This window comes from Dermacentor silvarum, chromosome 4 (assembly GCF_013339745.2).
Source record: "Dermacentor silvarum isolate Dsil-2018 chromosome 4, BIME_Dsil_1.4, whole genome shotgun sequence".
Taxonomy (NCBI): domain Eukaryota; kingdom Metazoa; phylum Arthropoda; class Arachnida; order Ixodida; family Ixodidae; genus Dermacentor; species Dermacentor silvarum.
The window spans coordinates 96596575-96609961 of record NC_051157.2 but is presented as its reverse complement, the minus strand read 5'-3'; the positions used below and the strand labels follow the sequence as shown (position 1 = coordinate 96609961).

At 47.8% G+C, this 13387-nt stretch overlaps 1 protein-coding gene across 3 annotated transcripts in view; it reads left to right on the top strand.

Annotated features, from left to right (window-relative positions):
- The window catches only part of LOC119450391 (leucine-rich repeat-containing G-protein coupled receptor 5-like), a 151313-nt gene that overhangs the window by 90775 nt on the left and 47151 nt on the right, over positions 1–13387 (top strand). For all 3 annotated transcript variants that reach the window (XM_049665846.1, XM_049665847.1, XM_037713826.2), the window contains exon 2: positions 12883–12954. In XM_049665846.1, coding sequence (XP_049521803.1) covers positions 12883–12954 — 72 coding nt within the window. The remainder of the gene's footprint in view (positions 1–12882; positions 12955–13387) is intronic.

The following is a 13387-nucleotide window of genomic DNA, read 5'->3' as shown; positions in this document are numbered from 1 at the left end:
TCCCGGGAACGGGTAGGGTCTCTGGATGCAGGGAATAAAGTGCCCCTCGTATAACTCTTCTCACCCGTCCCGCGGACTCGCTTCGCAAACGGCACCACCCTTCCCGGCGAGGGGGAGAATTTATAAATTCGAGTCTCGGGTCGTTTCTCGTCTCTGGCTGTCACGGTTTGTCGGGTCACACTGTATAGCTCCGGCCGACCTCGTTCTCTCGCGATCACTGCGTTTTTTTTTCTCGTTAATTCGTACGCGGCAGAACGAATTTATGAATATTGCGACGGACGCCCGCTAGTTGTCTTTCGTTGTAGCCGTGTTCATTTAAAAGGGGGAAGGAGAGGGAGCGGGAACTACGTTAAGTCGAGCAGTTTGGTTCTTGGTCGGGGAATTGACAAAACGTGCGAGTTTATGCGGTTGTTCGGGAAATAAATTTTATTGTACCGTCCAGAAGGAACTGGGCTGGAACACTCTCTGGTGTTTCGCTTCGATAAGTGACTTGACTAAGCGAATAAATGTCATTATAGTGCGTAAAAGCTGACCTCAGTCTCTGGTAATTTCAGTTTCGTTTGAACGCAGACCCTGGCTTTAAAATTATGGCCTCTATCGAAGCGATAAGCAGATGAATTAGCAAAAGTGCATACTTAACCGAAGGGTTGGAAGATGACAGAGATGTTAAATCTGTGCTAAAAAGTATTATCTGATTACATTTTGCTGCATTCGAACTACGGCACCTTTCGGCGATAACTAGAGACCGGATTTTAGGCAAATGCCTTTTTTGTTCCTTGCACTCCTATCGCCCCACTTTGATATATGAGCATGAATTAGAGCTAAAGAAGCGCTGCTACAGTGTTTTTATAGCGCGTATAAATGCCTATTTTGGCGTTTGTGCCTAAATGCCCATAAATGCCCATAAATGCCTATAAATGCCTATTTCAAGTATCGGCGCCTATATTAACACTATTTAGCCTCAAGTTTCGCTTTCGAGTGCAGTTAGAGACCGTTATTCATGTTACCGGGCAACATTGGCTGTGCTGAACTCTTTGGGGTTCAACCTAGTCATCTCGTTCAACCAACTTTCGGTAAACAACCGCTACGAGCAGTGAAATGGGACGCGCCGCCGTTGGCGAATGCGAAACCGCGGATAGCCGTAAGGGGAAAGGAGAGTAAAGAGCAAAAGAAGAAAGAAAAATGTGATGTGTACGCGGCATTTGTTTTGTTTGTTATTTACTTTTTAATGTGTGCACTGCCCGTCGAGCGTTCCTTCTCAGCGTACAAGATCATTCTCAATGACTAGAGGAACAATTTTGAATCCAAAAATCTTTAGATGGTGATAGTTTGCTATTGTTTCCACAATCTTAACAGTGATTCTTACGCTACGTTCCGCGTGCTCTCCAAACAGATTTCTTCAAATACGTGCACTTCAAGTGGGCGGAAGTGTATTTGGCAGTGTTGGGGCGTTTTGCCTGTACAATTCCGATAATGTCATTGTATATGAGAAAATTGCCAGAGTTTTACCTAATAGTCCTCATGTAAGAACATGTTAATTTCTTAATAAATTTTAGTCTCCCTTGCATTTATTATTTGTCTGTTTTTGTTGTGTTTTATTCTAATTGCGTCAGGCAGACGTAAAGTACCAATTTTTTTAATAAGTATTCCCAGCTTGAAAGTATTCTTTTTCATGATTGTTCCACTTTATGCGACGCTCGAGTACAGTGGCCATTGAACATGAATATGAGCAGTGTGCTTGTTGAATTACGCCAAATGATCGTCGTTAGTCCAGCAGTTTTATGGGACAATTGCACGGCTACGTTCAACTGTTGGCGTACTCTGGCGAAATTTATGACCACTTGGCCTACGCGCATGACGTCACTAACATAAAATAAGCATTCGCGAAAGCAAATGTTTCAAGAGTCTGACATAGCAGATACTCCTATGTGCTCTGCTTAATAAAAATTAAGTTATCCACATCGTATGCCTACAATGTCTATTGTGCCAAATGACAAAGAGAGCATGGTTTCGTTATTTGCTAACATGGCCGCCTGCACTTTCGTCCCGGTTCATCATAAGGTAAATGTTTTTAAAGAACAAAAGCTTGGCAAAGGCATCGTTGAATTTGCGAAATAAAGAAACTGCCCCGGATAAACAAAGTGATCCGGAACTAACTCGCCTACATTCACCATTTTCCCCGGGGAAACTTTGAGGATTTGGCGCTTCAAGGGATAATTCGCGCTTTTGGCAGCTATCGTACAGAGCATAAAAGTCTAAAAAAAACACACACATACAAGAAAAACAGGAACATTCACGCGAGAATTGAGCGCGCAAGGGTATTATTCTCAATCCGGACTACACGCTACCGCACGCCAAAAACACTAACAAGATCAGCTGACGTTTCTTTCCCTCTACAGCAAAGCTTGGAGGCAGGCTTTTTGTTTTTTGATCGGCAAAGGCGCAGCTTCCAGCGAGGAACCGCCACCAAAGAAACAAAGCAGGAACTTTATACGAAGAAAAAAAAAAAAAAAAGAAGGCGGGATCAGCTCGGGCTCGCCAAGTCTCGAGCTCCATGCCTTTCGCATCGCGCCCGCATGGGCAACAGCCTCCCTGCCAACATCGGCGTCTCGCCAGGCTGCAGGTCGTCGCTGAAAGACAGGTCGTGAGAGAGAGAAGGAGAAAGGGGGTGCGATGATTCTCAAAGAGCGTCGGCGCCTGGTTTTCAACACTCGCGTCAGTGGATTTCCGAGACAACAAGCGAGGGGATGGGGGAGAGGGAGTGGATCCAAGGGGCTCCGGAACGGGGCGTCGATAAATTGTGCCCGGCTGCGTTCTGACGGTTATGGCGCGAGCGCGGACAGCGAGAATTACGTGCGTGACGTAAATTCCGATGGAATGCCGCTCGCGCTGTCGTAAAAACATCCCTGCTGCCCCCCCACCCACCATCTCATTGGCAGCTCGCCCGCCTCCTCGTCACCCCGAACATACCCCCCGTCTTCCCCTTTTTCACTCTCTCAGCCCTTCAGTCCTCTTTGCTGTTCGTGTACGGGACGAAAAACAACGGGCTATGCAACTGCGATAACGGTGGTTGTTCTTGCTCCTTAGCCAATGAACGCCGGAAACGTGACGGGTCCTTGCGCCGCGAAAGGGGACGAGCGAAGGAAAGCGTCCGAGAGGGCTTGGCGGGCGAAGTCTGATGGAATTCCGAGAATATCTGGGGGGAAAAAAAGGCAGAAAGGGGCTCCCGGATCGAAGTGTGCTAGTTTTAATATAACGCGGCGTACGATCTTATTTCGGAGCGAGACGATCTTTCTGATGAAAACGGGAGGCGGTTTGCCAGAAATTGTCATAGTGGGGTTAGCGATATAGTACACCAGTAGTGGATGATCTGGCTCACATAATACCTTAGTTAGGCATTCGTCAGTTCTAGATATATTACAACAACAACAACAACAACAACAACAACAACAACAACAACAACAACAACAACAACAACAACAACAACAACAACCTGCAAGCCGCTGCTTTTTGCCTGGTCATCCTTGCAACTTTGTTGCGGAATAAGATTCTATTCTATTCAATTCAATGCATGTAACGCGGCCGGGCCGCGACACTGCCGCTCCAAAGGTCATGACCTTCACGCAACCATAGTCACGAAGGCCATGATGCTCACGCCGAATGACCTTCGTGAACATGGTTGATCGCTCTGTGTATACAGCTGTGAGACACTGCGTTTAGAACGCACGCACGCACGCACGCACGCACGCACGCACGCACGCACGCACGCACGCACGCACGCACGCACGCACGCACGCACGCACGCACGCACGCACACACACACACACACACACACACACACACACACACACACACACACACACACACACACACACACACACACACACACACACATACACACACACGTACACGCACACGCACACGCACACGCACACGCACACACACACACACACACGCACACACACACACACACACACACACACACACACACACACACACACACACACACACACACACACACACACAGAGAGAGAGAGAGAGACGGAGCGAGCGAGAGAAAGAAATAGAGAAAGCAAGTCGCCCCAACCGAAATCGCCTGGTGCATAAGCGAACGTATTACTCATTTCATCTTGGCATGAATTTTTCTTTCCTGCTCTGCACTTTACGATGCCCACGTGTTTCTGTACGCACATTATTTTTTTTTCCTTCGCTGCATTCAAAGACTGATTACTATTTTCGTTTCCTCTGGCAAGCGGGTTATAAACGAAACATCAGGGGTGCCCTCCAAGCCTGCGCTCACTCGTCATACGCGTGCTTCATCTTTGAACGAACGGGGAAAGCGTGCATTCTGGATAGCAAGAAAGGAAGCACGGGGGTGCGCTGCCCTTTGCCTACCAAATCAATATCGCGTGGTGGCAGCCAAGAAAAAGGGAGACGCGGGAGTTGAGGCTGTACGTCCAGGAGAACCAGCCAATATCGGAATCTCCGTGCAGAATGAGGCGCGTCTGCCGGCGACGGCGCTGGCGCCTGGGGCACAGAGCGCTGGAGTATAGACGCCGTGATTCTTTTCCGCTCTTGTTTGCTCACATTTAGGTCTGTGGTAGCCACAGCACTGCAAGGCGGCAACCACACGCTAAGAGATAGTGCAATTACGGATGAAACTGCGGCTACATGCAGGCGTCGTGGTTGACTTTGTCACATAGCTCATTATTATTTTTTCCTTGTGGAACAAGATGCATAATAGAAAGGAAGTGAAAACGAAGAAGGGCAGCTACATTGATTATAGACCAGGAAAAATTGCTGCGATGTTCCCCGGTGATGTGTTTGCTGCTGCTTATGCTTAATGCCCTGCTTCCATTTTAGCCGCTTGACGTGTTCCATCCGTATATGTATATAAAGCGTTCTTCGGAAATAAAATGAATGTAACCATAGAAGCAAAAGGTTAAAAAAAAATGGATAGTCGGGTGTCGACTAGTGCATTGCTTTTTTTTTTTTTTAATCGCAGAAGAGCTGCGTGCAACCGCTATCTCTCCGTTAAAAATACAAGCAGCAAATAGAACAAAATCAAAAGAGAATTTTTGGGTCGAAATAAGTCTAGGGAAAGCTTGTTTTCTGTATGGCCTCTGAAATTTGCCTTCAGAAGTTGCACGGCGGCCTTCATTCGGCCTGGATCGCTTGTGTTGCGCGGCCCACATCATGACCGGGCACATGTCTCCAACGCGGCACCTTGATGTACAGCCTCCCGTATTTTTAGCTATACCGCGCGAGCGTCCATCACGCGTCATTTTCGCGCCTTTAAGCGGCGATAATCATCGATACCGGCAGAAGTACTCTCAAGCGCACCAAGCACTCTCCTGTGCAAGCGTCGTCTAATGCGACGTTCCCTTCAGGAGGACGCACGACCACATTGTAGTGGTCGTGCGTGGAGCGATATAGTTAAAAAATGCGGGAGGCTGTACACGTGGCTGCGCATATGTCGATTATAAGACGTTCGTAGGACACCTAAGCAGAACATTCTACAATTACTGCGACGGCATTTGCACCCTGGGCCGCGATTTTGAAGCGAGGCATTATGACTTATTCTACTCTGGTCTTATCAACCACCGCTCACGGCCGGCTGATCCCGTTGATAACGCGAGCGGACCGTCGCTCCGACCAATGACAAAGCGCGATAAGCGCGAAAAGGCATTATTACCGGAAAGGCATCGCTACAAAATACCGGCCCAGTCTACCGGAGATGCCTGCTCTCCCTTGATGGCTGAATTCGTGCCTGTTCAACAAATCCGGATGCTACAGGTTGAGCCTGTAGGCGGTGTATTCTTGGAACACAGTGTCCAACGAAGATGGAAGCGAAGTACAGTGACAGCGCTGCGTTGGGAAGATGTTTATTTCCCTTATATAGAGAACATAGATATTGGATGTGAAATAACACATAAATGCTAAACGAAAAGGCACTACTAATAAACACCTCTGAAGTAACACATTTGTTTCAGTGGGCACAAGGGCCAGTTCTGGCCAAACAGCGCCGAAGTAACACATTACGTGCTGCAGTTTTTTTTCTCAATATACTAAGTTACAAACATTTATGATATTAAACATGTCAGCATACGATACATATACTACACAGTAAAACAGGCAGCGCATTGTGCTAGCGGTATACGTGATGCCTTGCAGGAAGAAATAAACGTGACTTGACATGAGGTGTTCTCCTTGCCCTATATCTAATTTCTCAAAGGCAGGTTTCGTGCAATAGCCTGCCACGTGATGCTACATCGAAATGCTGGGTATACAGGGACACATGAAGAAGGTTACACTTCTCGTGTCCTTCTATATATTATAGCGCTGGTACCACGTCATGTTCAACCAAGAAATGCAACGCCATGTATCAGCAGCCTGTTACAGATACTTTGAGTTACTTTTATTGCAGCCTCTCCGGTCGACTAAAGTTCGTCGCCACCAACTAGTGCAGTCGTGTCAGTGTCGGCTTATATCTGACGCTCAGTTCCATGCACAGTGACGTCGAAGTTAGTGTTTTTTTTTTAATTCTGTAAAGTAATAGAAATCTGACCATACTTTCGGCCGAGACGCTTGTTCATTGACGCTGACGTCCGAGTTTGTCGTGAATCCAATGACGTCCACGATAAAGTGTGCCAAGAATGAGTGACTGCCAATGAAACGATGTGGGATGCAAAGGCTCGAGGGATGGCTTCTTCCAAGCCTTACCAGGAGTGGAAGAAGCGGAAGTGCAAAAGGAAACTGCAGGCGCCGCTTCCGCATCTCCCCTTCCACTTTCAGGCTTACAGATAGCGCGGAAAAAGAAAGCCGGAAGCTGAAGTTGTCTCCAAGCTGCGCCAGCAACATTTTATCTTACTTTCTTTCTTCCGGGTCAAGAAGGCCAAACAAGTGGCCTGCCCAACCACTGGAGGTACTGAATCGAAAAATTCCGATACAAGGAATGTCGCTTCTTTTTGGCGTTTCTTGTTCCGCTTTTCCCCCTTCTAGCGTTCCCACTCCACCGTTGGGAGTGCTCCCCCTGTATTGTTGACTGTTGCTTACTCCACACGCATGCACTTTCTGGTCAAAGTTCTGGGAAACGCTGTAGTTATCGCGCTTTAACCTTTTATCACGCAGGATCCTTTCCTTTTTCCCAACAAAACGTAGAAGTTAGATAAACAAAACAAAGCTTGAAACGACTTCTAGTGTGCTTCTTTCTTTTTTTCTTTTTCGGGCGGTTCCGGAAAATGGCGTCTGTGCGGTGCTGTGAAAACACGCATTTTTTTTCCTTCCGGGGTCTCTTTATTATTGTATTTCTTTTTTTTTTCGATAAGAAATTCTATGGGTTGTTGGTCTGTTTATCGGTTTCCGTGAGAAGGAGTACACGCGAAGGAAACACTCGAAACCGCGAACCGACAAAGCCGCGTACGGTGGTCAGCAATTGTAAATACGTAGAGTAAATAACACAAATAACTGAATGATTATAGGGCATATGCTCGGGGGGCTATCAGGGAAAGTCGGCGCGAAGAGGAGTTACTTTCTTTTGTTGCTATGTTTTTATGATAACAAGAAACCAGACGCACTCCTGAGTTGAGCACTGCTGAAGACCACCCAAAAGAACTCGCAGTTTCGCCCGAAAGGCGAAGCATCGATTGCAGTAGCAAATTAGTAGACAGCTATACGAAGTAAGGATAGTAGTTTTATGGACCGTATGAACTTGCAAACATTCGCTTACTGACTAAATTAACGATTAACAAGCACGGTGTTACGCGCGCACAGGCAAACATGAACACATCTCGCTCGATGACCGCGGAAACTCGCTGTCAAAACGCTGGTGTGAGGAAGCGTGACAGCAGCAGCGATCGAATAGGCCTTCGTGCTGCCTCTCGCTTCAACGCGAACTAAGCGTCGAAAGCACAGTGCATACGAGGCTACCAGCACTCGGCGCACTTTGTCCACATCGCAGATCGCTTTCAAGATAGGGCGCCCGCTTGGCCGCGCCGTACGCAGCAGCCGCCGGCCGAGAACCACAAAAAAAAATGTGGTTGATCCCTCTTATATAGGAATCGGTATAGAACACGAAAGTGAAACGTGTCTTCACAGAAGTAGTGTAATGTTTATTGCACATTGATATATAATGTCTATTGGTGTTTTGTGGCTAAAGCGCCCTTAGGCGTTGATGCACCCACGCTGACGCCTGGTGGCACGTCTCCTCCATCACGACTACCAACGTCGATGACCATGAGCAACCGTCGTGCATATGGAAGCTGCACTACGCTGCACACGCTAGCACAACGCGAAAGACGAAGCACGTAACTGACACACTAATACAACGCGCAAGACAAAGCACGTAACTGAATCGTCACCGAGTCAAATCAGCGCGTACAGCGCGTCGTAATTGCAGCCTCCGCGATCAACTTCAGAAACATTTTCAGAGCTAATTGCGGAGGCCACGCTCCGCTGTGCTGAGTACGGTGAACGCCACCTGGCGTTGGTAGTGCTTCTTGATGCCAGCGTCCCTTCGAATGCTGGCATCGAGGCGTCGTAGTGCTGAGACCACCGAAGCGTTCACTGTCGGTGCGCGTTAGTGTCATAATGCAGTACTTCTCTTTTCTGCTCGTAGGCGGCGGCACCGCCCCGAGCAAGAGCGCGGGTACACGGAGGAGTGTTAGATATATAAGGCGCGTCTGTGTAGGTCTCTGCAAATGCGTTTGTGGCGCAATGGTTAAGTTAAACGCTCGGCGATCTATCGTCGCGGACCGAGAGGTCGTGGGTTCGATTTCCAGATTTTGCATGTTTGTGGAACTTTTTCTTCTGGTTTCTTTCTTTGTATTATGTTCGTGTACATTGTAAGCTGACGTATTTCCGTGACGGAAATACGTCAGTGAAGTGTTGGTGGACCCCGGCATAAAACACTTTCGTGTTAAAAGATTCTCTTTCGCTTTCGCGCTTGTTTCAGTGACATTGAACACATAAGCAAATGGCACTGCGTTTGTGTCCAGGAAAACTGTCCCCAGGCTGAAAGGGATGACAGCTTCAGCTTCGATAGCCTGTTGTCCCAGACTTATCTCACCTATTGAAGAAGGACCACAGTTATTGCCTTCGCCAATCTGTTCCCCAAAGAGCTGTTCGCCCCATGCACTTTCTGCTTCCCTATAGCTTTTTTTACCTTTAAACTATTCTTCTTAGCTATTCCAATATTGCCCCTTCGTGCCTTTCCGTGTTGTTACTGAATGCAGTCATTTTCAGCAAGCGTAACTACCCATCGAACATTTCCTGTAGTAAATACTTTTTTTAAAGACGTTAGTCATCATTTTTAGTATCATCTTGTAGGAATGTGAAGAATTATGTACAGTAAAATGCGCAGCGGATACTTGCGAGGTTCTGGATAGACTATCAGCTGTTATTAGCTGTCTTTTTTCCCCTCGGCAGATTACGTAAAAAGTGAATGGAGTACGGTCTAAAATATGAAAGAAAAACGAAGCATTACGCTCAACCCTGCAGAGTTATCTCGATCGCGAGTGGCGTGGACGCCGTGCTCAGTGTATCGCAATCACAAGTGTCGTTGCCGAAAGCCGTCCCGCTCTCAATTTATTTTTTGGTTCTGACATACGCATTGAAAGCGCTACGGACCAACGCCCGCAGCATCCATCAGTAAATAATCGCACTCCATCAATGCGAAATCCCATTCTGTATATGTGCAGTCGCCGTTTGAAACGGGAGCCACGAAGGTATTTTCTTCTTAACACATTTTTCTACGTATGACGTTCCGTAACGAGGGTCAATGTGGACGAGCTTGTCTCGAAGACACTGTAGGATCGGATGGCTGGGCGCGGCACTTGAACAGCCAATAAATATGAAGCGGGTCCCGGGAAGCGATTATACGTGGACCCCATCACCGCGCGTAGCGCGGCGCCTGAACCATATCCGTGGTCCGTATCGTTGTCTCCTGAATGCAGAGAGCCTGCTGGGCCTGGTTGCTTGTGGACGCACGTCGCGTGCTCGTAGAACGGCGCTAGCACGTCTCGACACCTTCCCGCCTCTTTGAGTGTGATTGATCGTGCGTATCCTTGAAACGCTCGCCGCAGCCGAGCACGACACATCGTGAACGATATACGGCGTGGCCCTTCTTTGACTTGCATATACATGGTGTACTTAACGGCCCCAAACAGTGGGCCCCCGCTTGCGCGAGATGCGTGTTGTGGCAGATAGGCACGTGCGGGCCCCCTATACGTAAGCCCCCCCTCTATTTCGATGCGAACAAATTTGATCGTTCGGGGATCGTGTAAACACGCTTGGTGTGACTGAGTGGCTTTGCGTGTGCGACGAACAACAGAGAAGGGTTTCGGAAAGAGAGGATTAAAAACTAAAAGAAATTAAAAATAAAAGGAAGAAAGCGGAAATGCATAGCTGAGGTCAGTGACCTTCCCAGTTTTGTTCTGTCTGTTTTTAATCCTTTCATTTTTTTTTGCGCACTCTCGGCCATCCCTTCAACACAAAGTGTCGGCTATCCCGTGCGCTGCATATAGTAAATAGGCGGACGTGACAGTGCCTTCAAACGGCCTTGCTGCACTATCACGTTGTTCACTTTTCGTCGGCAAGCTTAAGTGTGTACATTCCATCCTTTGTTTAGTTGGTGTTTCCAAGTCTATATATTGTTGGCTGAGATGCTCGTACACTTTGTAGCGATGATTGGAGCTTGTCATCACGTACACGAGTCTGTACATGTATGCGTTGCTCCTTTTTTTTAGGTAGCTATAATTCCATAAAAATTTGTCTTTCGTCACTTATTTTAGCGCTCTCCCATACTGCCACTGACAGTGCAGAAGAAAACAGCTCAGGTCGACCTCTCTGCCTTTCTTCTCATTAATCGTTCTGCTCTCTCTCTCTCTCTACGTCACCTAGTTTACGAATACATGAATGGTCCCATACATGTTTTATTCCAGCTGTCGTTGTTTTTTCTGCGAGAAAAGTGCAAGTTTTTCTAATTCTTATTACTGCTGTTGCCGGCGCCACCGAGGGCAGCGCACCAAGCGGCAAGCAAACCAGGCGGACCGCCGGGAAGCGTATCAGCGCCTCCTCTACGAGCGGCAAGAGTACAGTGGCTGTAGCCACTGTACTCTTGCCGCTCGTCTTCTCCCGCGCAGGGGTCTTCCCCGGCGGCGTATTTCTATTTGCGCCCCCGTACAGCGCTCGACCGCTGGCGCCACTCTGCGCCGCTCGCGCGTACCGCGTTTCTAGGTGGTTGCTTTCGCCGAGGGCGCTCGAACGCAATCATATGGTTCGCATGCTTGCAAGTGTGCTTGTATGGCTCAGTTAGACCGGCAATAAATAAATAAAAAAAGTGCTCGTATGGCTCAGGTGGTTACAGCGCTCGCTTTGGGATTATGCGTACGCGGGTTCGAATCCCGCCCGGGCTCGATTTTTTTTCTTAATATCACGCTTTTTCTTTGTTTTCCTCTCTGTTTGCCAGCGCGGTCGTTTGAACCCCGGTGCCACGGCGGCAGCCGTGGTACCGGGCGCCGACGCGAAGCGGCGGTCGTTGGGGTGTTGCGGAGCGCAGCGTAGCAACACCCCAAATAAAAAAAATACTGCTCCAGTACGCGCGAGCGGCGCAGCGCGGCGCCAGCGGTCGAGCGCTGTACGGGGGCGCAAATAGAAATACGCGCTACCACAAATACGTTATTAGTTATCTTTGCCAAAACGCGACTACGCGCACTGCGGCGAGATGGCGTTGCCTTTTCTTGAAGGCTATGCTTTTGTTGGTTGCATGCGGCGGAAGCGATTTTCAGAGTCGGAAACGCGTCATAGTTGTCGGCTTTTGGACACCACCTACACTGAGCGTTTTTTTTTTTTTCGTACCGTAATCTTGTTTTTGTCCCGCCATAGAGAAACGGCGCTTCCCTCCACCGCGTGTCGCCCATTTTTCAACTAATACAAGCGCCGCCGGAAGCTGTACACAGTATGATCACGTTCTCCGAATCGTGAGACTAATGCCTGTCGCTCCTCTTTTACTTTGGTTCGAGTTATTTCGACTAACGTGTAGCTTGCATTGAGGAAACGAAGAAACCGCTAGTAACTCGGTTCTCAAAGCAGTTGTTTATCTTTCCTCTTTCTCTCTTTCTGTAGTTTCTTACGAATCTTACAGTAGCTGATTTACTTATACAGAGAAGCTCATGGTTCACCGCGTTTCATGTGTATGAGGTTGGTTCTTTAGATTTGGTGAAGAAATAAAAATAAGAAATGAAGATATAAATAGGAGCCTCAAACAAACAAACAAACAAACAAACAAACAAACAAACAAACAAACAAACAAACAAACAAACAAACAAACAAACAAACAAACAAACAAACAAACAAACAAACAAACAAACAAACAATTAGAGACAAGCAAACTGCGTGCTTTTTGTGCTGGTGCCCATAGATGAGACAATCTTTGTTCGCTTGTTTTTTCGTGCGTGTTTTCATATTTTCTTCTTTCGATTCCTTTTTCTTTATTTTTCCTTGGGATATATATTTTGGATTTTGGCATAGCCGGCTCCAACGTAGAGTACCTTCCCATCCTGCTACATCTAAACAACAGCAGCAATGGGGATTGAAAAAGAGAGAAAAAAGGGACAGAAGCGGTGAAGCAGATTGAAAAGACGTTTTTATCAATTTTTGCTTTCAGCATTCAAAACGGTTAAGCGTGCCCGGTCTTTGCAAACGCGTGTCAGAGAAGGAAGCCGCCGAACACTGCGTTAGCGCGTACTCGTTCGTAATGATTGCAAAACAGCGCTGTTTTGCAATCGGTCTGGCGAGACGCCAACTGTCGTATGGCAATGGCGCTAACTGACGCTTCACCCCCCCCCCCCCCCCCCTCCCCTCCATCCTCTTCTTGTCTCGCAGAGATCTGAGCCGAAACAACTTGACGTCCCTCGACGTGGCCGCTTTCGCCGACTTCCCGGGGCTGAGAGAACTGTGAGTATATATCGTTCTTGTCCGGGGCACCTCGTAATTGGATGCTGTCTGTCCGTGTTCCCAGCCCAGCTCGATTCTCGGACGCTCTGTCACGGAGCGCAATGCGACACTGTCGTCGCTGCGATCGTTAGTGAAGAAAAACTGCGCCGCGTCGGCTGCAATGTACGAATTACTGAGACGTCGCGAAGACGGAAGCGTGGCGAGCGCCGACGATTTGTAGGACACGCCGAGTGCGCGATTGAAGCGATTCGATTCTTTAAATCGTTTCCGTTCTCAGTAACGAAGGGGATATACGATTGAAAGGGACTACGGACGCTTTACTAGAGCTTTAACTTCGGAGACTTTTGCCAAGACGTTGTGCGCATGAAATTGTCAAAAAGACTTAACATCGCTTTGTAGATCACGATATGTAATAAAATTTTAAACAGCTGAG